General features: G+C 56.7%; 2 protein-coding genes across 2 annotated transcripts in view; one reads left to right on the forward strand and one right to left on the reverse strand.

Annotated features, from left to right (window-relative positions):
• Positions 1-2: 2 nt before the first annotated feature.
• IER2 (immediate early response 2) lies at positions 3-1,522 on the forward strand (the record flags this gene model as incomplete). Its single annotated transcript, XM_032768150.2, has 1 exon — positions 3-1,522. A coding segment is annotated over one exon (480 nt), but the record flags the coding sequence as incomplete, so codon positions are not given.
• A 14,018-nt stretch (positions 1,523-15,540) lies between these two features.
• Positions 15,541-22,488, reverse strand: part of CACNA1A (calcium voltage-gated channel subunit alpha1 A) — a 148,377-nt gene continuing 141,429 nt past the window's right edge. The window contains exons 46-47 of the mRNA XM_075061097.1: positions 22,103-22,350; positions 15,541-16,449 (exon numbers count right to left, since the gene is read on the reverse strand). Of these exons, the coding sequence (XP_074917198.1) occupies positions 15,820-16,449; positions 22,103-22,350 (878 nt within the window). The 3' untranslated portion in view covers positions 15,541-15,819. The remainder of the gene's footprint in view (positions 16,450-22,102; positions 22,351-22,488) is intronic.

Below are 22,488 nucleotides of genomic sequence, written 5' to 3' on the forward strand. Positions count from 1 at the left end.
CCCCGCTGCAGCCCGCCGCCTGCCCCGGCCCCCTGGCGCCGGAAGAGCGGGCAGCCCCCGCGGACCGTGGAAACGCCCCGGGCGCAGGCGATCCGGAGCCCATGGAGACGCAGGACAGCAGTGGGGACTTGCCCCCGGCGACTCCAGCGCCCGGGTTCTGTAAGCGGCCGGCGCGGGGGGGGTCGTTGCTACCCCCGGGCAAAGCCAGCAGGAAACGGAGGAGCAGCAGTTTGGACAAGCCGGGGGCCGCCGAGGCCGGACTGGTGCCCACCAAGAAGGCCCGGCTGGAGGCGGAGGAGGAGGAGGGCGAGCGGCAGCCCCAGGGACAGGACGGCCCCTTCCCCAGCCTGGCCAAAGTCCTGCAGACCCGCTTCTCCGGGATGCTGCGGAGCGGCCCCGCCAAGGGCCCCGAGCCCACGCCGGGCTGCCGGCCCGGGGACGGGGTGCTCAGCATACTGGTCCGAGCCGTGGTGGCCTTTTAAATCCCCGTCCCCGCCGCTTTGGGGGGACTCGTGGCGGGGTGACCTGCCCCGCGGCGCGCAGCGGCTCGCCCGGCTCCTGGCGGGAGCTATGGGGCAGGAGGTGGGTCGCAGCCCCCCTCTCCCTGGCGGAGGGGGGGCGGGAGCCGGCCGTGCCTCCCGGGGGCGGGAGAGAGACACGTGAAGGCCGTGACTGGATGGAGAGGGCAGCGGAAGGAAGATCGGACTTTCCCCTCCCCACCCTGCTGGGTCCAGGGGAAGGCGAGGCCAAAGGATCGACGGGCCCGAGAGACGCCGCCGCTTTGTGTGTGTGGGAGCGGGGCGGGGGGGGGACGGACTTTGGCACAACTTCGGGATGGGTTTTCCTCCCCGCTCCTCGCCGAGAGATGGTTTATTTTTGTGCAGAGAAATGCTGGGGCCTGGCCCGGGATCCGCTGGTGCTATTCCACAACCCCAGCCCTCGGGGGGATGGAGGGGGGGTTGCGTGGGGCTTTTTGTAACTTGAAACTGTGTTGTTCTGTGTCCTTGTGATGGCAGAGAGGGGGCTGCAGACCTGGCGGCCAGATGGGGCCTGAAGAGGTTTCGGAGGGAGCGAATGGTGCTGAGAAATAGTCCAGAAAGGGAGGCTGGTTCCCCAGCACCCGCAGAGAGTGGGGGGAGGATGGGTGCCCGACTGCTTTCCTCAGGGGGCTGCTTCAGAAAGTGGGTTTTGTGCGGTGTTTCCAGGAGGCCTTTTTACTTTCACCGACGAAAAGCTCAACCCCGGATTCATTAAGGAAACTTCCCCCCTTCCAGCCAGGCCTGCCAGTTATGACACACCGCTCATATGACCAGGCATTGCATCACAGCCCGTCTAGAAGGGCAGCAGGGAATTTCCTGCTCAGACCGCCTGTAGATCTGTGTGTGTGTGTGGAGCTGGTTTTTCAGGGTGTGGGTGGGGTGTGTGACAGCCTGACTCATTTAACCCTCTAAAGGAGAACCGAGAGGAGGCTGCCTTGTGCTGCTTGCTCTTAAAAATCAAGTCAAAGATGGTTTTTTTGTTTTCTTTTTTAAAACTAGGAAAGTCTCAGACTCTGGAGGGTTTTTTTCCTCTTCAGTCTGGGAGTGGTGGAGGGAAGTTTCTTTTACTCAGAGTTTTGAGTTGTTGTTTGAACTAACCAGTGTTATGTGATTATTAAATTTGGTCTGAATTGCTGAAGAGAGAAGGGGAGAAATCCTGGTCACCCACCTTCACCCTGGAATTTTCAAAGGAAAATTATTCCGTGCTCAAATCCCGCTGTAAAACTCTGAGAATCAGCCATCTGGTTCTGTTGTCATGGCTAGTGGGTCTAAGATCTACCCCCCTCCCCACCACTGTCTTGTTTCAAATCCAATACCCCTCGAGTTCCCTTAGAGTCTGAGGGGAGGAGGGACGTATCAGTCTGTGTTTGTGGATGTCGTCATGGCTTTACCTAGACCCATGAACAAAAATCATTCTTTGGTTCCTGAATTTGCTAGTTGCCTGCTGAGGACACTAGCGAATGGATTAAAATAACCAGGAAAACCCCCTACACAGTTGAGACATTTCTTTTTAAATGTGACCCATGTGTCTTGAATGCTTGTAATTTATATGTGTAGTTCCATATTTTGTATTGTCTGGGGGTGGGGGGGCATGGACTGGGCTTTCCTCCTCTGTGGTGTCATGAATTTTTTTTGTTAAATAAAAACCATTTGTGAATCTGGTGAAGTTGTTACTCTGAATTTGCCATAGAAATGGGGGGGGGGGGTGTTTTAAAGGCCTGGCTAAACTTAGTGGCAGGCTTCTTTGGCCTGTTCCAGGCTGGGACAGGCTCTGCAGCCGCTGATTTCAGGCCTTGAGCAAAAACAAGATGGGCTCCTAACCCCTTGACTGAGGCTGGGTGTGAATCCTGTTTATTCCAGTAGGCCCCGGGCGCTGGATGCAATAGAGGATCCCCCATGGAAGGAGTCTGATTCATTCCATTGGTCCAGCCAACCCTCCACCCCCCTTTTCTCCCTCCCCCTGAGTCTTGGCCTCTCTATCCCTTTGTGATCTCCCCTCTCTGCCCCCCTGGCCTGTTGGGTGACCCCACGCAGGGTGACATATCAAGTTGTGTAACAGTGCCCTTGGGTTGTGGTGGGAGTGTCAACAGGAGAGGTTTAAATGGCCTAGGATCTGCAGACTTCTAACTGGTTAGAAATGCTCACTTAGAAACATGGGAATCTGGCAGCTGGGGGGGGGGGGGGGCAGTTTAAAACTATTGAAGGGGGAGGGGTTTGTTCGTGTCCCTGGAAACAACGAACACGACTTCCATGGGTTACCCTACGAGCTGGGCTGTGAGGGGATTATCAGGCGAGATATCAAATGGATCTTTCTTGGGCACAGCCTGAGAGAGGCGGGTTAGCAGCATATCCTGGAGCAGGTTGCCAAGCCTGTGAGATGGACCATGATCCCCCTGCAAAATAATCAAGCTGTTATAGAAATGGGGGGGGGGGCACTCAGGGGGTCCTGCAGCTGTGGTGAAGGGATTGGACATGGTGACGCTTGCTTGGGGTCCTGCAACGTGGTGAGGGATTGAGACACAGTGCTGCTTGCTAGAACGGAGATGGGTTCACAATTGCTGACTGTCGGGCGTTGAAAGATGTAACCTGTGTTCCTGGGTGACCGCCGCTGACGGGACCACAAATGAGGGGCAGCGCTGTGCCGGACTTTAACAGCATTGTTGACTGGTAATGAGCCAGGCTTAGTATTTTTCCCAGATTACGGGCCAGGATTCAGCGCTTTGCTGGCCCCCTCTCTGGAACTGCTTTGCCCCAGCTGCAGGGTGTCTGGATCAGTTCCTCAGTGGTGGCCGGTGCATCCGGCCTCAGGAGATTTTCTGTTGATCCAGCCCTGACCTTCCACCCTGTTAAAAACAAAGTGTTTTAGTTAAGATGGTGTCGTGATGCAGCTACCCAGGGGTAAAGTCTGCGTGTGTTCTTTTTGTAGCGATTCCCCGGTGGGCCCCTGTTTGTGTGGGGAACTGTACAAACATGGCGCCCAGCGCCTCACCATAGACAATGGCAGAAAGGAGGGGAAAAACTGAGGCACTGAGTAGAGGGTGGATTGCCTCAGTTCACTGGTGGAGCTGGGGAGAGAACCCAGGTAATCCAGCTGGGCTGTATTTCCAATCAGTTGCCTAGATTGTGGTGGATGCCTCAGCCCCTACGTGCTTTTGAAGCCTGATGGTGCTGTGTTTTGCACTAGTGCAAAGTGAAGTAAAAACACATCTAGGTCAGTTTCTTCCACCGTAGGCAAGGCAGGGCTTATCCCAGTTACAGAGGGGAACTGAGGCACAGAGAGGCTGAATTACTTGCCCAGGTCACATACAAAACATGTGACAGCATAGGCTGGACTCGCCTGCCCTGCCCTGCTTCTCTTTGCCATAGGTGAAGTCCAAGAAATTGAAAGTGCCAGGGGTTGGGGTGTGCTGTCAACCCTTTAACAGCATCAATCGTGTATTTTTGTAAAAGTTACCACAGATAAAGCCCCCATTTGCTGATATTGTAAAACCAGCTTAAAAAAGCTGGCTACTGTGTCATGTAGCCCCCTGGTTGGCTGAGTCTGAACTCTCATTGGTGTGTCATAGTCCCTGTAGTGCAAACACTGAATGGGAGTTTCCTTGAAGCTCAAGCAAAGAAGGGGGCCTGGGTGCAGGAGGATCTGAGTTTTGTTCCCAGCTGCTGCTGTGAAATCCGGTGTGCGGCGTGAGTGATGAATAGCTTCCTAACGTGGAATTCACGCTGATTTTAAAACTATGTGTTGAAAAGCAGCGCAATTCTGATGGTTTTACAATCACTTTCTGTGGCCAGTGCAGAACGGTGGGAATGTAATAGCTGTCCTCTCCTCTCTGTGTTTCCTGGCCTGGCTGCAGGGGCTCTGTAGATAAATGCATGATCTGGGCCGAGCAGCCAGGTTCGAGTAAGTTTGGAGTAAATTTCATTTTTTCTGGCCCTCAGGGAGCAGTCCTGCATTTATCTTCTCTGGTTTTGGTTCCTTGATTTCATCTGGATTATAAGAATAAAAGTGGGTGCGATGTCACAACTGTCCAAGAGATTTTGGGGGGTTTCATCTAGTTTCTGTGTGCATGTCCATGATCAGATGAGTGACCTCCCCACTGATCAAGTGACTGGTCTGCCCCCCGCTTTTCAGGACGGCCAAGCCCCTGCTGATGGGAAATGCAGGGTAGCTCCGGGGGTGCATGCTCAGAGGAGGTTGTGGCAGAAGGGAAAGGAGAGGATGAGCAGCGAAGCAGACTGGCAGAGAGACGATGGGGGAGGCAGCTGGTGTGGGACAGATAGAGCTGTGGGGCTGCCTGGAGGGAAGTGAGGCTGACTGGCAGTCCAAGCCCTCTTTCCCCCATGCAGCTGCTTTAGCCAGTCGACAAGGGGTGGTTGGGGCAGAATCCAGCCTCCTGCCCCCGGCGCAGTGGTATTAGAGATATATATCCTTTCTAGCAGGCCGCCCATCAGAGCACAGGTATTCTGGGCGGATGGGCCATTCCTGACTTTGCGTTCGCCAGGCACAGGCGAGGTATTCCGGTGTTCTCCGGGAGCTGGCTACTCCTCCGGGTGCTATGAGCCGGGGAGCGGGGAGGGAGCACACACGGAGCCTGGTGGGGGCAGGGAGCGCACATGGCCCAGTGGCAGGCCAAGAAGGGTGTAGTTTTTGTTGATCCTGGTTATTATGGCACAGCCTTGAAGCTGCAAGCACTGTGCAAATACTAGGCAGGGCCCCACGAGAATGGCCCCTGGGAGGCAGCTGAGGTGTAGAGGTTAGAGCAGTGGGGCTGGCGCCAGGATGCCTGGGTCGTGCTCTAGCTCTGGGCAGGGGTGTGGGTTCAGTGATTAAAGCGGGGGGGGGGAGGGCTGGGAGCCAGAACTCCTGGGTTCTATCCCCAGCTCTGGGAGGGCAGTGGGGGCTGGGGGGTTAGAACAGGGGGGGCTGGGAGCCAGGACTCCTGGGTTCTATCCCCAGCTCTGGGAGGGGAATGGGGGCTAAGGGTTAGAGACCCAAAAGAGTTTACAGTCAGAGAGCTTCAAGCCTTGAAGTGCAGCCTCCAGAGTGTGGTTCCATGGGATGGGACTTGCACAGTTCCCCTCCACCCCCCATGCAGGACTCTTTGTTCCAACAGGTGGGGAAACTGAAGCACAGAGGGCCAGAGTGGCTTACCCACCAAGTCACTGCAACTACTAGACTCTCTCCTATCCTAGAGCGTGGCTAGATCCCAGGAGTCCTGACTCCCAGCCCCCCTGCTCTACTCACTAGACCCCACTCCCTTCCTACACGCCGGCACAGACCGCAGGAGTCCTGACCCCCAACATCACCTGCTTTAACCACCAGACCTGGGAGGTGGTTCCCGGTGGTGCTAAGTGGGTCTGAGGCGCGCCCTGTAATTGCTTAGCCTGGGTCCCTGCAGTGTCTGTCTGGCCCCTCCCTGCCCATGCTCTGAGGTGTGCAGGGAACGTGGGAGCCCCGCACACCCCAGGAACGTGGGGAGGGAGCAGAGGGGACCAGGGAGGAGACAAAATCTCTTGGATTGAGACGCCCTGTGCATTTAACTACACGTGCTCACACAGCTTTCCACTTGGGGGTGGGGACCAGGACTCCTGGGTTCTCTCTCTGGCTGGAGCAGGGGTGCGGTGGGAGCAGGGGTGTGTGTGTAAATTGCTTTTTGATGTTGTTGAATCATACGTGTGTGTGTTTGTTTGTGGGTGTGCGCGCACACACACACTCTCTCTCTCTCTGTCTGCCCCCACCCCCCCGGGAGTTGGGGGTGTGTGATCCTTCTCCCATGTGGGGGATTCTGTCCCAGGCCAGTGGGGATTCTCTTCCCTGGGGAGGTAGAGAGATGACTCTTCTCCTGGGGTGGCATAGGGAGGGGGTGCATTACAGAGCCGGGGTTGGCCCCATGCAGCCTCCCCCACCTCCCCCCCCACAAGCTCAGCTCACATGCCCGCGGCTCAGGGAGGTGGCCTGGGAAAACGGCGAGCCACTCCCGGCCACTCATGCCCCCGCCCGAGTGAGGTGGCTCCAACGCCGGGTGTGGCGCCAGGCTGGGCCCCGGGGGCCACAGGCGTGTGCCCCAAAGGGCTTTGTAAGGATTTCCTGGGGGGGCAAAGGGGGCTCCAGGTGGGTCTCACAGTGCAGCGATTTGAAGGGTATTTTATGGGGGAGCATATGGAAGGCACATGCTGTAGGGGATAGAGGGGTGGGCAGGGGCACATGTGGGGAGGTGGGACAGTGTTATATAGGGGAGAGGCTGTTTGGGGGGAGGCAGGTACTATTTTTTTGGGGTTGGGGGTGCTGGGAGCCAGGACTCCTGGATTCTATACCTGGCTCTGGGTCTAGTGATTGGGGGTGGAGGCTGGGAGTCAGGACTCCTGGGTTCTATCCTTGCAAGGAGTGGACGGCGCAAGGGGAAGGGAGCCGCCTTCCCCGCCCCCCAGGGCCGCTGCCTGTTTCCTGTTCCTCTTGCGGCCCAGCCAACCCCTCCAGGCGCAGCCTGTACAGACAGGAAGGGCAGCAAGCGGGGGGGGGGAGATGGGGGGGCTTGAACAATGGGGGGTGGGGTAGCCCCTCTCTGTATTAACCTCGCAGGAGAAGGGGCCCAGGCCATTGCAGAGCTGGTGGGGCTTGGAGGTAGAGAGGGGGCACACCCATGTGGGGGCTGCTAGGGCATCTGTTATCAACTGGCACACACAGCGGGACTTGTGGTCACAGCAGGGGAAGGGGCTGGTAGACAGGACTCCTGAGTCCTATCCCAGCTCTGGGAGGGAAGTGGGGTCTAGTGGTTAGAGCAGTGGGGCTAGGAGCCAGGGCTCCATCCCAGGCGGGGAGAGGAGTGGGGCAGGAGGGGGGGAGGCTAGAGGAAGGGGACTGGAAGCAGAGCAGCATTTCTGGGTCCAGCCGTCAGCCTGGGGAGGTGTGTGGGGGTGTCTGTTGATGACCTCCCCACACACACACCCTGTGGCTTCCCTAGGCCAGTCACTCCCACCGCCCCACAGGTGGCTGCCTATGGGCCCCTGGCCCAGCACCACAACCTTTGGAGCCAGCGGGGTGGGAGGCCGGATCGGCCGGCAGAGGGGTTTGCTCCATGGGTCATTGACCAGCGAGCTAGGGCCTGGCTCAAAGCAGGACAGTCCTGGGGGGACAATACAGAGACCAAGTGCAGGATCTCCCCAACCTCTAATAAAGCAAAACTGATGGGGTGGAGATGGGAGCCAGGACTCTGGGATCTCTGAGGGGAGTAGTGTCTAGGGGTTAGAGCAGCAGGGGGCTGGGGCGGCTGGGAGGCAGAACTCCTGGGTTCTGGCTACGTGTGGGGTTGGGGCTATTTACCTCGCTGCTGTGTGTTGAGCAGCTGGCCCCGTGTGGGTGGGCTGGCGAGGTCAGAGCTAGGCGCTCCCCGCCCTGGAATGGGGGAACACTCCCACGCACCCCAGCGCAACGCCGCCCCAGGGCCCCAGGCTGAAACTGGCAGTGACTGAACCAGCCGCTCCGGTCTGTGCCCTGGCCCCGTGGGAATGAGGAGTGCTGCACGGCGGGGCCAGAACCCAGGCGTCCTGACTCCCAGCGTCCCCTGCTCCAACCACTAGGCAGTGACATGTGGCAGGAGGTGAAACTAGGGCAGCGTGGAGCCGGCTGGGCCCTGCCTTACATGGTGTGGGGACATGGGCTGGAGAGAGGCTAGGGGAGGGGGGCAGCTTAGTGCCCTGCTCCCCCTCCACTCCCCACATGCCAGCCCAGCTACGCAGCCTTGGCCCTGCCCTGCCCTGCCCCCGCCCCAGCTCCCCGGAAGGTGTGTGTGGGGGAGTTCCTGGCACCGGAGCAGGACAGGCAAAAGGAAATGAAGGCAGCGCCAGAAACACGTGGTTAAAATAGACTCTGGGGTGTGTGTGTGTGTGTGTTTTGGGGGAAGAGGGGTGCTCTCCCTCTTAACGTCACAGTCCCCCCTAGTGCCCCCCCCCCAGGTCTGCCCAGAGCTCTGTGGGGGATCTTGGCACCCCAGTAGCAGGCTCCAGGACAGCCATGCGGGGGCTCTGTGGTATGGATGTTGCGCTGTGAGCCCCTTTTGGAATGGGGGGGGCTTGGTACTCTATATGCTCCCCCAGATCCTGGCTCTGATGTGCCCCCCCCCACACACAGTGCCCCCAATCTGCCTCACACCCAGCTCACTGTGGGAGGATTTACCCCTGATGCCGCCTGTACCAGGGTGTGTCTGCCAAGGGGCCTGGTTTCTCCTGGGGGGGGGGTTCCCCAGTGCTGGGCTGGGGGGCAGGGAACTGTTGCTTCTGCCTAGTAACACAATGGCCAGGCTGTATCCATGCCGGGGGGGGGGGGGTTTCCCCACCTCAGGACATGTGTGGGCGTGCCAGGGAAAGCTGAGACACCACTTCCTCCTTCTGGGGTTCTGAGTGTGAACCCCGGCGCTTGGTGGGGTGGGGGTGGGGGTGGGGCTGAGCTGTGATGAGAATGGGGAGGGGGAGGGCTGGGGCCAGGATGCTTGGGTTCTTCTACCCCTGGCTCTGGGAGGACAGTGGGGTCTAAGTGGTTAGAGGCTGGAGGTGGCTCAGAGCCAGGACACCGGGTTCTGTCCCTGACTCTGACACTAGGTGTCTGTGTAACCTTTGGTGCGTTACTTCACCGCCCCCCCTGCCTCTTAAAAAAAGTGCTTTGAGCCCTCCAGTGCCAAAGGCGGGTGCAAATGCACAGCATTCCCGCGCCACCATAAAAGCGGGGAGTCCCTGCTGATGGCCCCACTACGGCACCTCATTCCTGACCCGCAGCCCCCTTCTAGCCCGCCTACCCCCCAGCTCTGCGGGTCCCTCACTCCCTACCGCCCTCTACGCCCTCCCCCGCCTGCTGGTGCTTTCCACCCCTCCCAGCTCCCTGACCCCCCCCCCGCAGCTCTGCTCCCCTCTCCCCCCCTAGCCGCCCGCCCTTGCGACCCCCCCGCGTCCTCCAGTTGAGTGCCCTCACTCCCCACCCTAGCCCCCCAGCCTGCCTGCGACCCCCCCCCGCCGCCCCGCTCTGCCGGTTGCCCCTCCCCCCCTAGCGCCCCCCAGCCTGCCCTGGGACCCCCCCGCGCCAGCTTGCCGGTGCCCCTCACTCCCCACCCCTAGCCCCCCAGGCCTTGCCCTGGACCCCCCCCCCCGCCCCAGCTCTGCGGTGCCCCTCACTCCCCACCCCTACCCCCCAGCCTGCCCTGGACCCCCCCCAGCTCTGCCGGTGCCCCTCACTCCCGACCCGCAGCCCCCTGCCAGCCCCGCCCTGCCCTGGGCTCCCTTCCTCTGTTGCTGCTCCAGCCTCAGGCGGCGGGTTATACTGGAAGTGACGCTAAGTTCTGCGGGGGGCGGGCGGGGGGGGGCGTCATTGTCCTGAGTCCCGCAAACCCCGTGGGCGGGGGGCGGGAGGCGGATGAGCCCGCAGCTGCCAGCCGGTCACTGGAGCGAACCTGGGCAGACAGCGCCACCTAGCGGCGGAAACGAGACTAGCACCCCCCCAATGACCTCGGAGCCAGGACGCCTGGGTTCTGAGGCAGCCCCTGGATTCACACGCGGGCGGCGATGCTGCCGTTCCATCAGCCATGGGCTCCGTGCACGGCTCCAGCGCGCTGCTCCGCCGGAGGTGCTGCCCCCACGTTAAACGAGGCCAGAATCTGCATGTGGGGGTCCAGGCCAGCTGCTGTCATGGCAGTGCTGGAAAGAGCCCCCCCCCCCACCACATACTGAGCTGCGGAGTTAAAAAGTTGGCCCGAAGGCAAGGGTTAACGCTGTCCAGCGAGGCTGTCCCGGAGTCCTGGCTTCCAGCAACTCCCTCTACCCCTCCCAGAGCTGAGGGGAGACCCCAGAAGTCCTGGCATCCAGCCCCACGGCTCTAACCCCCCCCAGCCCCCACTCCCTTCCTGAGCTGGGGAGAGACCCCACGAGTCCTGGCTTCCAGCCCCACTGCTCTAACCACTGGACACCACTCCCCTCCCAGAGCTGGGGAGAGACCCCAGGAGTCCTGGCTCCTGGCACGTCAGCTCCACTCTAACCACTAGACCCCACTAGCTGGGAGTAGGATCCAGACATCCTGACTCCACCCCCCTTTGCTCTAACCCCAAACACCAGCAGGCTATGTGGGCCAGAAAAGCCAACCCTGTGTTAACCCATTAGCAACCCCCACGTCAGCCACCCAGTGCAGATTAGGCAAGCTGCCCGCTTTAGCCCTGGCTTGCTGGTCAAGGTGAGCCCCAGATGCCTGCGTGACCTGGCTCGGGGCTGCATGTCCTGGCCACTCAGGGCTGCCCAGCTCAGCTCTCATCTCATGCTGGCATCAAGCAGCCGTGGCTGCAATGGTGCAGCTCACGGCTGAGCCCAGCCCCTGTCCCTCTAAAAGCAGCGGGAGCTTCGCCCTTTACTTCAGTGGCAGCAGGAGCAGTTCATCACGGAGCTCCCACCCCATCCCTGCTTTGTGTTTTATGCCAGCAACATGAACATTGTGCCAGTTTCCCGGTCATTAGGCCGCCTGTGACGAGGCCGAGTTTAGAGCCATGGAGGTGAAGGGATCCGCCCAGAGGTGACACTGAGCTGGCCCCAGGCTTGGAATCCAGGAGATTCCCGAGCGCTGTGAAAGGTTTGTAATTCTGAGCCGCCATAACACGTCCCTGGGCTAAATAACCAACGGGATCTTCGTCCTCATGGCCCAGCCATGCCTGCAATGCAGCTTAACTTGCCCTTCAGTCTGCAGAGTCCTTTGCAGTTTGTGGGTCCAAATCGCCAGTGAGACGCGTGGCATAAAACCTGTGGAGCTAATTCAGCAGCACCCCCTCCCCCCTTCTGATACTTGACCATGGTTTCAAGGCTGGTTCGCCGGGGTCATTGAGCAGGAGATGGTCGCTTACACTGCAGCAGAGCCTTCAAAGTCACTGAGCCGGATTCTCCTCTCATGTAAACTGGGGCAAATCCACTGAAGTTCATGGGACAGTGACGTGAGCCCGCAGTCAGCGATAACAGAGCGTTGCTCTTTAAGGGTATGGACCAAGGTATCTGGGGCAAAGACACGTCCCAATATCGTCAGAGGTGAGTCCAGCTTTACGCCAATGAGTCTGGCTTGGTAGGGCTGGCTGCCTTCCTCTGAGCAGCTCCGCAAAGATCTGCCTGTGGCTGCCACCCCTCAGCCACCAGCCCCACGCATTAGTTCGATGGCTCAGAGCAGAGGCACCTAGTTGAAAAATCCCGCACAACATGGATTAGGTTGCAGCTGCCCTCAGCATGGCAGCATGGAGCAATGCTGAACCTTGAGATGAAGGGTGTGCCCCAGAGGGCATGCTGGGCTCTGTAGTTCTGGGCGGACACCCACCTGCCTTGGCGATCACAGGCTGCAGGGGTCAATCATGGAATCATAGAATATCAGGGTTGGAATGGACCTCAGGAGGGATCTAGTCCAACCCCCTGCTCAAAGCAGGACCAGTCCCCAACCAAATCAAATGAGCCAGAGCGAGGCAGAACCCAGCATGCTGGGAACTGCCAGACGCTGCCCCTTGGGTCAAAGCAAACCAGATGCACAGTTAGATTTGCCAGAGAAGGGAGGTGCATGGGGACTAAGCAGCTCTCCAGTGATCATCGTTGTCAGGAAACATTAAATCGACGATGGTCACCTTATGCTCTGTCATATGGTCAGTGCTCCCTTATGCTGGCCCACCCGCTGGTGGGAATAGGCATCATTCAGTCGACTCCAGTGGCTTCTTCAGTGGAGCTCCATCCATTTCCACTGGCTGACGGGTTGGCACTGGCTCTCTCCTCGCTGCCCGCCAGGATAGGACCTTGTAGGGCTTTCTCCTTTAACCCCATCCAGGGCGGGACTGGGTGGACTCTGTGTAGTTTCGTAGGGGCTGTTGCCGAAGTGGATCGCTCAGGGTCCAGCTCCTGATGTGACTCATGATGCTGTTTTGTTCCAAGCACCAGGTCTGCCACCACCAGGCATAATCTCAGGGGTGCTTCCTCCCCCAGATTTGATGTTTAGACCGATGTGAACTGACTTAAATCGGGTCCCTGCTGATTTACACCAGCTGACCACATAAAGATGAAAGCTGGACAGACTCAGTCTGACCTGCTGCAGAACACAAGTCAGAAATCCCAGCCAGCAAGTCCAGCACAGAGTCTGAGAACGTGCCGTGGAGCAAGGGCAGAACTTGGAAAGCCAGAGAAATCGAGACCCCAGGGTCAGGTCCTCCTTGGCAAAGCAGTTCAGCAGCTGATCGAGTGGTTTGCTAAACTGGGGACTCCAGCACCAGAGAGGTGCGTACAGGGATGGTTGGATATTGCTAGAGATCCATAGACAGATACATCTGTGTGGGGAGGGGATGGACAGAGATAGATGTATAGATTTGTATGGGGCTGGATGGACAAATAGAGATGGATGGCGAGATCTGTTGGAGATGAATAAATGAAAATGGGTGAACATGTAGGGGATGGACAGACGTCAATGGATGGAGAGATCTGTAGGGGATGGATAGATGGAGATGGATGATGAGATCTGTAAGGGATGGAATAGACATGGGTGAATAGATTTGCAGAGGATGAAAGGATGGAGATGGGTGAATAGATCTGTAGGGAATGGATAGATAGATATTGTCGGCTAGATCTCTATGGGGATGGACAGATGGAGATGAGTGGATAGATTTGTAGGGGATGAACAGATAGAGATCGGTGGATAGCTCTGCAGGGAATGGATAGATGGAGACGGGTGGATAGATCTCAATAGGGATGGATGGATGGATGGAGATGGGTGAACAGATCTGAAGTGGATGAATGGAGATGGCTGAACAGATCTGTTCAGGATGGATAGATGGAGATGGGTGTATGGGTTGAGATAGATAGATATTGATAGAGAGATCTGTAGGGGATGGCAAGACAGTGATAGTTGGAGAGACCTGTATGGGGATGGATAGATGGAGATCAGTGGAGAGGTCTGTAGGGGATGGATAGATAGAGATGGGTGGATAGATTTGTAGGGGATGAACAGATGGACATGGGTGGAGAGATCTGTATGGGGATGGATAGAGATGGATGCAGAGATCTGTAGGGGAAGCATTGACAGCGATGGGTGGTTAGATCTGTATTGTGATGGAAAGACAGAGATGGGTGGTTAGATCTGTGGAGAGAGAGAGATGGGTGGATTGACAGTATTTGGTCCTGCCATGAGGGCAGGGGACTGGACTCGATGACCTCACGAGGTCCCTTCCAGTCCTAGAGTCTATGAATCTGTAGAGGATGGATTTATATAGAGGGATGGATAGATCTGTAGGTGATGGATAGATAGAGATGGGTGGATAGTTCCCCATGGAGGTGAATGGAGGGAGGGATAGATGGTTTGTTAGTAACCAAAGGAGGACCCAGGCCAAGAACTCTTATCTGCTAGTTTGTTCTTGAAAAGCTTCTGTTCACCTTGCTATTGCTGTGCAAGAAGCCCGGCCTTGGGGGCTCGGTTCACAGTGTCATTGTGCACAACGTTCCTGACGTCCTTTAAACAGCTGTTCCCAAACCTTAGGATGCTGAGCCCCGCATGCGGCAAGGGGAACCCAATGTACCACTGAAGGCCTCGCCCAAAGCAGAAGTCACGCAAGGCAGGTGACAGTAGCTTAGGTAAGACTGCAACCAGGAATTGTTTGTACAGAGCCGAGCACAGTGGCATTCTGGGCCATGACTGGGGCTCCTAGGTGCTACCATAACACACCTCCCCAATCATGTACAGCACCCAGCCCACTGGGCTCCTGCAATATTGATAAGAACATATTGTGTCAATGGTCCCAACGTGATCCTCCTGCACCTTTACTCAGGGATTTGATGGGCAGCGAAAGAGTTAACGCTACTGACATTTCAGGTATCACCGTTGGTATCTGAGTCAACCACCTACGTAATAAGCAGGACAGTTCCCAGCTCTGAGCCATTGGTTCAGGCTCTCAGCAGACTCAGTCTCACACTAGGGGTCGGATTTTCAAGATTTTCTTCACTGTAACAGCTAGAGGCTTTTTGTTGGTTTGAAAGCTGAGATGTGGCTGAACAATCTGGAGGTGATACCCCCCCAGTCGGACCCTTCAGCCGGGGGGATGAAGAGCTGTTTCACTGAATTTTCTAGGGAAAGAGCAAACGCTCAGAGCATTTCACACCAAGAACTAAGAACATTTCAATCAAAAATTCCGTTTTTTAATTTTTTTTGGGTTTTTGTGTGTGTTTTTTTCTCATGTTTCTTTTAACTTTTTTTTTTTAGTTTTCTCATGCAATATTTCACAGTCCCAATCCCACAGGTTTTTTTTTTCTTTTAATTTTTTTTCTCAAACAAAGTAGGAAAAAGGAAATGAAGCAAAGGACTTTTTTTGTCTTTTGATGTTTTTGGTTTTTTTTGTTTTGTTAGTGTCAAGCAGGACCACAATGTTGGAAGAAAAATGCTCCCCCCAATTATTATTTTTGTCTTTTTTCTTTCTGTTTAGTTATTTATTTCTCTTTTTGTGTGTGTAGGGGTTTTCTGTTTATTTATCTCTGCAGGCAGTAATAATTAGGGTTTGGTATAACCAGCAAGCACTCCTTTGTGTGTGTGTGTGTGTCGGGGTTGTGCACGTGCGTGTCCTTCAAAATGGCAAGTCACAAACTTTACTTGTTTTGAAGTTAACCAGGTAAGTCAAGATGATAAAACTCATCAATAGAAGTTCAGAAAAAAATACTTCTGTCTTCCCCCCACCCCTCCTTTGTACTGATTTTTGTTTTGTTTTTTTGAGATTTGTTGCTGTTATTGTTCCTGGTGTGGAATTTTTGTTAAAACTTCTTTGTTGAGGGCGGAGGGTCACACCCAAGCACGTCTCCCCTCCTCACCCTGCCATGCCAAGCACCGGAGGAAAACCGGCTGTTGTCTCAGGGCCACAGACAGATGCTGCATGTGGGAGAGGCTACCTGAGGGCATCTTGCATGGACTGTAATCTCTTTTCCCAGTTTATTTTCAAATCTTCTTTAGATTCTGAAGAACTGGTTGGTTCCCCCCCTCCACCCCCGAACCACCACACACAACTTGATCTGTAAAAGATAAACATGCTCTGGTCCCTAGATCCCCTCATCCTCCCCCACCCCACCCCGAGGAAACCCCTCCAACCAAAGTTACTTCCCTCTGCAATTTGAGCACTCTCTCTCCAGACACCTCCCCTAGGGCAGATTGTTGTGATTTCCATGTGCTTTGCCTCCCCCCTCCCCCCTCATCTGGTAATGTCGTCTCTGTCCAGTGTGTGTGTGTTGCGAGTGTGCATGTGTGTGTCAAACCGCCTCCAGGTTAGCAGCAGTCATCTTCGTCAGTTTCGCTAGAGGGTTCATGCAGTCCATGGCGCGAGCGTGGCTTGGCTGCTCCATGGGAGTGGTAATATCCATTAGGAAGTCGCCGCCCAGGCCTGGAGGGTGAAGAGCCGCCACCCGCCCGGGAAGTCCTGGGCGAACGCCCTGAGCTGCTGATGTGTGTGGTCTTGTAGGAGAAGGCGTCCTCGCTGGGGGGCGCGGCGCAGTCCGGACTCCAGTAATAACCGCCACGACGGGGTCCTGGGTGCGGCTCGGAGACATGGGGCGCCGACCACCGGCTGCTGGGGTGGCGGTAGGCTCGGGGTGAATCGTTCCGCGGTGGGACCGTGTGTCTCTCCATGGCAGGTGATCTGCCGGGCCGCTCCGCCACCTGGGGCTCGGCGGGGAGCAAGGGGTATCGTCTCGGCACAGGGGTGGATATCCTGCTGGGGTGATGCACTGACTGCGGCTGCTGCTGAGGGCCTGTACTGATGACCTTACGGACCACAGGGGAATAGGAGACATGTGGCCGGGGCGTAGAAGGGGTCTGTGGGAGCTGGCGGCGTCCTCGCCTTGGGGTACTGGTGCCGGATGTTGAAAGGACTGGACTGCCACTTACGGAACTACTACCCTACATGAAAATTGAAACAAAGGAAATCAAAAAGAAAATATACAAGGAAAATTAACCAAGAAGAGACAGAAAGGGAAGGGGGGTTGGGAGGGGCAGGGAAGGTGAGACAGAGACAAGGATGAGAAAAGAAGGCCGGGGATTTGAGGGTGAAGGAACCAAAAAAGGGGGGGAATAATGGAGGGGGAGAAGAAAAAGCAACAGCCACGGAAGGGAGGACGGGAAGAGGGGGATCGAGAGACCAACGGAGGAGAAGAAAAGAAACCAAAAGAGAAAACAACGAAAGAAGGGGGAAAAAAGTGAGAAGAGAAATGAGAAATGGAGTTTTTGTAAGTTTTGGGGTTTTTAAAAAGTAGCAGAAAACTTCTAAAAATTACTCACACGCTTTGAAAGAAAGAGAGGAAAGGGTTAAAAGCGAGCGAGCAAGCGAGCAAGAGAGAAAACCAGCAGGGCCTGCAGAGCATGAGTTACACCGTGTTACGGAAAATAAACAGCTGGTGTTGAAAAAAAAAGGGTGGGGGGTGAGGGACGGTGGGGTGGGGAAACTGGGGTGGGGGGGGTCCAGCAAGGGAAGATGAGGGGAGAGCACTGGGTCTGGAGAAGTTTGGAACTGAGCTGACCTCGTCGGGGAGAGCATAGTGTGTGGTGCTGCCGGGAGCCTCTGGGCTTCGCTAGTGAGAGCTGCGTGACTGCGGGCGTCTGCGCTGTCGGGTGGAAGCGCCCACAGACAGGGTTACTTACCCGTTGGAAAAGGAGGTGACTTTCCCAGAATCGGGGCTTGGCTCCTTATAACCCTGTGGGGGGAGGGCCAATGCAATAACCTGCCCCAGGAGAAGATCCTTTGCCGGCCCCGTCAGTCAGCCGGTGAGTGGCTCATGCCCTGAAGCAGAAGGGCCTTTATCTTTTATATCCCCCTTCACCCTCTGGAACCTGGAGCTATGTCTACACTGCAGCCTAGTCCACCTCCGAGCGACACAAGCACTTGTGTGCACAGCGCTCTGTCGGCGGGGGGCAGGGGGCTGCGTTTCTGCCGCTCGTAGAGGTAGGTTTATGCTCTCTCCTATTGGCACAGGGCATCGTCACCAGATGTGCTGCACCGCCGCAGCTCTGCCGCTGGACGTATAGATATGACCTCAGCGTGCAGGTTATTATCTATTCGTGCCCCACTGGCCTGGCTCAATTGGCTGCTGCAAGGTAAAGGGGGGGTGGAGGGTTGGCTGAGCAACAGCGAAGCAGAAAGGTCAAAGGGGTGGCTGCCGAGTTGTGCTGAATTTCTCCACTCTCGTGCTTCCCACACAGATCCTCCCCGGCTCTCGCACGGGCAGATCCTGCCAGCCTTTGGGGAAGTTGGGATCTGGACCCTCCACGCTGCTGATGCGCAGGACTCTCTGATGCCCTCTAGAAGGTGAGAGAGAAGAACAGTCCAGTGGATGAGACACTGCTGCCCTCTTACAGGCTCCGCTCAGGCCACCACAGTCTTGCTTCTCCACCAGGCAGAGATTCGGAGTAAGTCGTCTCCTGCTCAAATCCGGTTCATGTCTCTCCAACTGTCTCAAACCAGTGGGGCAAGCTCCATGCTCGTTTAGGAATGGGCTGCCCTCATCCACACTGGAGAGAGGAGGAGGGGGCCTGTGCCTGATGGGCCTTGCCCTGCTGAGAGTGTATCTGGGGGAAGTGTGAAAAGCAGGAGAAACAGCCTGGAAATCCAGCTCAGCTGGGGAAAGAATCTGGCAACAGGCTGTAGAATTAGCTTGTCTGCAACAGTGGATTGGACACAAGAGCCTGACTTGCACAGATGTCGTGGCCGAAGCAGTGCGGGGCACACACTGGGAAGATGTTGAAGATTGATGGGAAGCCCTTGGTTGGGTGTCCCAGGTTTAGCTGTGGTCACCGACATCAGAGAACCACGTGGAAACCACAGGCTCTCGGTGTAGATCCAAGCTTGCCAGACTGTGGAGGTTCATGGTCCCTCCAGCTCTGGCAAAATGTGACCTCTGGACTGCTCTTGATGCCTGGCTGGTTCTCATCCTAGGAAGCAGGTAGGAGAACGACAACCTCTGTCTGCTTCGCACTGGCCTCCTCAGGCCCAGGTCCATTCTCAGTGTGACCAGGGTGGACTCAGACCCAGCTCACTCCGCTGAAATCAATCTGGGTTTACACCTATTGGAATCCACCTGGCGGGTGCTTCTACAGTGCCTGATGTCCCATGAGCCCCACATCAATGGCCACCAGATCTGCCAGGGCACCTTTGACAGATCGAAACAGCTTCCAGCAGGATTTCTCTGGAGAGGATCCCCAAACCAAGGGGATGGGGGAGGAAAGCAGCGAGTTAGCCTGAACCCCACAGCTTCCACTATGCTTGGAACGAGAGGTTACTGGAAATGCTACATCAGGTCAACAGGCGCTGACCCAGGAGAGTGGCCTTAAGCTATGGTGATGAAACTCCTTTGTGATGTTCCATGTGTGAATAGAGACAGGCAGCTCTGAGCAATCAGAGGCTGGGGGGAAGGGGGACTGTGCTGCAGTGGTAGCAGATCCAGGATTTCCTCTGAGGTTGTTCCAGATTTCTCAGCTCTAGGGAGGGCAGAGCATGGGCCCTCCTGCTCCAAAAGCCAGGCTCCTAAAGGAGACTCCCCCTCAGCCATATAGGGGCTGCGACACACAGCTCAGCTGCTCCAATCATCCAGCAGGGGGCAATGGTTCATACGCAGGCTAGCCCCTGGGGACGTGCTGTAACATTCTCTCTCTGGCTAGCCCCTACAGTCAGATGCCTCTAAACAAGTGCTGTGGATTGGAAAAGAGAAAGAGGCCGGATGCCTTGATCCATCAAGGAGCCTGGGGTCTGATTCTCCTCAGCCCACGGCAGCTCCACTGGTGCTGCATGTTGTACAGGGGCGTGGGCAATAGACAGAGAATCTGACGGGTCCGAATTGTGTTTGTGCTGGGTATCCACCTGCACTTACATGTGCTATGTATGTTCCCATATCTATGTGTCTGCCATGGCTATGCGTCTGCATGGGTGTGCCCTGAGTGTGCCCGTATCTTTGGGGATGGATGTGTGCCACATGTGTGCCCATATCCATGTCTGCATGTGCTATGCGCATGCCCAGCTGTACATATATGCCATGCGGGTTGGCGCAGTGCGCTACCTGTTGCACATAGAATCATAGAATATCAAGGCTGGAAGGGACCTCAGGAGGTATCTAGTCCAACCCCCTGCTCAAAGCAGGACCAATCCTCACATAACTCAGGGCGTGTCAGATGTGTGCCTATGACCGTATGTATCCTGTGTGTGCCTGTCTCTCTGTGCATGTGCCACATAGGTGCCCATATTTATGCATGTGCCATGTGTGTGCCTATCCTGTATCTCTCTGTGTGTGAGGTCTGTGTCCATATCTCTGGGTGTGCCAGGCGTGTGCCCATAGCTCTGTGTGTGTGGCCGTAGCTCCGTGTGCATGTACTGGGGTGTGCCCGTAGCTCCGTGTGCATGTGCCAGACATGTGCCTGAAGCTCCGTTTGCACGTGGACCAGTTTAGGAGCAGCTTCATTCCAAACTTTCCAGAGTCACAAAACCCAGAGGTGTCAGTGGCCACCAGCAGTAACAGCAAAGGGTTGACACCACAGACATTGGATGGTGGGTGGGGGTGCCCCGGTTCGGTTTTTGGGTCTCTGCTCACCAACCATCTTACCTGCGCCTGCCCCTTGCCGAGACAGCGGAGCCAAACACAATGGACACAGAAATAAAGATGTGACTTGAGACCCGTCGCATGGTGCCCCCGAGAAACAAGCGGGGAAGACCAATGGCTTGGGGAGTGGGGGTGGGGGGTGGGTGAATGGTGAAAATAACCAAAATAAAGGGCTTGAAGAAAGTTTGACGCACTCGTCACCGTCTGAGTGACAGGGCATCCCCTCATCAAGCCTCGCCCCTGCCCCGAGCAGCCTCCCAGCCTCTACATTGTCCCGTTCCCCCATCCCCCTCTCGCTCACCCCGGTGTTAATCAGGTGAGGGGGTATGGTTGGGGCCCAATTCTGATCCTCATGTCGGCATTCCAGCGAGGGGGAGGGGCAGGGAAAATGCCCCCCCGCTCGGCTCACAGTCCTTCACACCCACGGTGCATGAGCAGGAGGCCAAGGGAGGCTAGATTTTGCTCTTGGCTATGCCAGTGTCAATCTGGAGTCACTCCACCCACTTCGGTAGGTTCACCCTGGTGTGCAAATGAGCTCAGAATGGGGCTGGCTGACTTCTGGCCCTTAGCGGTTCCACCTGATGGTCCCTTTAAAGCCACAGCTGAGACTCCTGCCCAGAGCTGCGACAAGCAGCCCATGGTTTTACCCTGGGTTCTTGCCTGCATTTTTCAGAGCACCCTCTGGTGGCTGAACTACCCCTATAGCGCGGAGCGCCCCAGTGCCGGGCCCTAAAACTGAAAACTGGGTACTCCAGCTGCCAGGAGGAGTTTTCCCACCTCCTGCAGTTTCCCCTCCTTCCTTTGGGAAGCGGGTGTGTGTGTGTGGACAGGAGTGGCGCTTACTCTGGCTCTGATCCTCCCAGCATCCTCTGGGCCCTTTCCCCATTTCCCACACCGCTCCAATGGCACATGGACCTCCCTTCCTTCCTTGGCTCTCTGGTGCTCCTGTCCATCTCACCCCCGGCTCAGGAACTCCCCGGGGCAGCAGGTGGGCAGCACCACTGTTTGTTAGACTCACTGCTTCTGGCTCTAAAGAAGCAGGTGCAGGGGTTGGGGGGGGGGTCTTTGGGTCGATCACCTGCTGGGGGAGAAGAAGGGGGAAAACTCTTCTGGGCCATGCCTGCCTCTGGTGCTCTGGATCTGGGAGTCACTCAGTCTGTGACTGGCGACAGGCCCTCCCTCCTGGACAATCACTCAGGGATTGGCCAGCTGGGGCGTTATTTCAGTGGGGCTGATATTGTGGGATTCCCCTCTGGTCAGGGACAAGGGGGTGCAGTGTCTGGCTGGGCCCGTTCCCCCAGTGAACGCTTATGACATTACCCCATCCACAGGACAGACCCATAACTTCCCTGACTCTTTGCCCCCTTCTAGAGGCCACATCACAAACTGTAATGTCTGGTCCTTTAGACCAGGCAGCAGGGACTCCTGCTTTCTAGATGAAGAAGCCACTGGTCTGATCCCCCCGACGGCCCCGCCACAGGGAAACTGAATCTGTGCAGCCCTTTGAGGTGTGGGCAGAGCTTCCCCATCCAGGAGGTGTGGCTAATTGTGGTTCATTGTCCCCTTCTAGTGGCTAGTGTGACGGAGCATTCGTGTAGCTGAGAATTAGGCGTTTGTGGCTTTTAGATCCTCAAGCCAAGAACAGCCAGGGGTCTTGCTAAGCAAGTGAGACAGAGCAGCTCCTCCTCCCTGGCTCCCAGATCCCAGAGAATGAGCCCTCGCTGGATCTGCCCCAAGCTCCAGAGATTGGGTCGGGATCAGCACCTGTGACAGATGTTTGGGTCGGTTTGAGCCTCCAACCCGCTCTGCTCTGCCCTTGCTGGGATCCAGCAATGTTTGCTCAGCCTGCTGGACAGCTGGAACTCGCTCCCCGAGGAGCAGGGTGCTCCAGGCTGGCTCTGCTTTGCCCCCACTCCCCACCCCTGTGCCCATCCCTGAAGGTGAAGTGGGGAGTGGAAAGCCAGACCCACCTGCCTGTGGGGCACGTGCTCACGGCCCTCGCTGGGGGATCTGGACCAGCGCCTGTCTCTGGAGCGGGGCCGGCTGTGCTCCTGTCTCTCCTGCGAGTAGCGTTCCTTGTCGGAGGAGGGGTGGTGATGGCGGTGATGGTGGTGATGGTGGTGATGCTTCCGGTCCTTGGGTCGTCCTCGCTGCTGGTCTCTGTCTTTGGGAGGTAGGTCGCCCGACGGCATGGTCATGCTCCGGTCTGTGCCCAGCCCTGCCGTGGCGGGAGAGGGGGAGGCAGAGATTATTACGCTCCTGGAAACCATTTGCCATCAATCCAATTCGCATCTGTGGCCAGGAAACACAACAGTCCCGTGGCCCAGGGTGTGCAGTTGCACTAGTGTCCGGCGGC

Source organism: Chelonoidis abingdonii, chromosome 26, assembly GCF_003597395.2.
Source record: "Chelonoidis abingdonii isolate Lonesome George chromosome 26, CheloAbing_2.0, whole genome shotgun sequence".
NCBI classification, from domain to species: domain Eukaryota; kingdom Metazoa; phylum Chordata; order Testudines; family Testudinidae; genus Chelonoidis; species Chelonoidis abingdonii.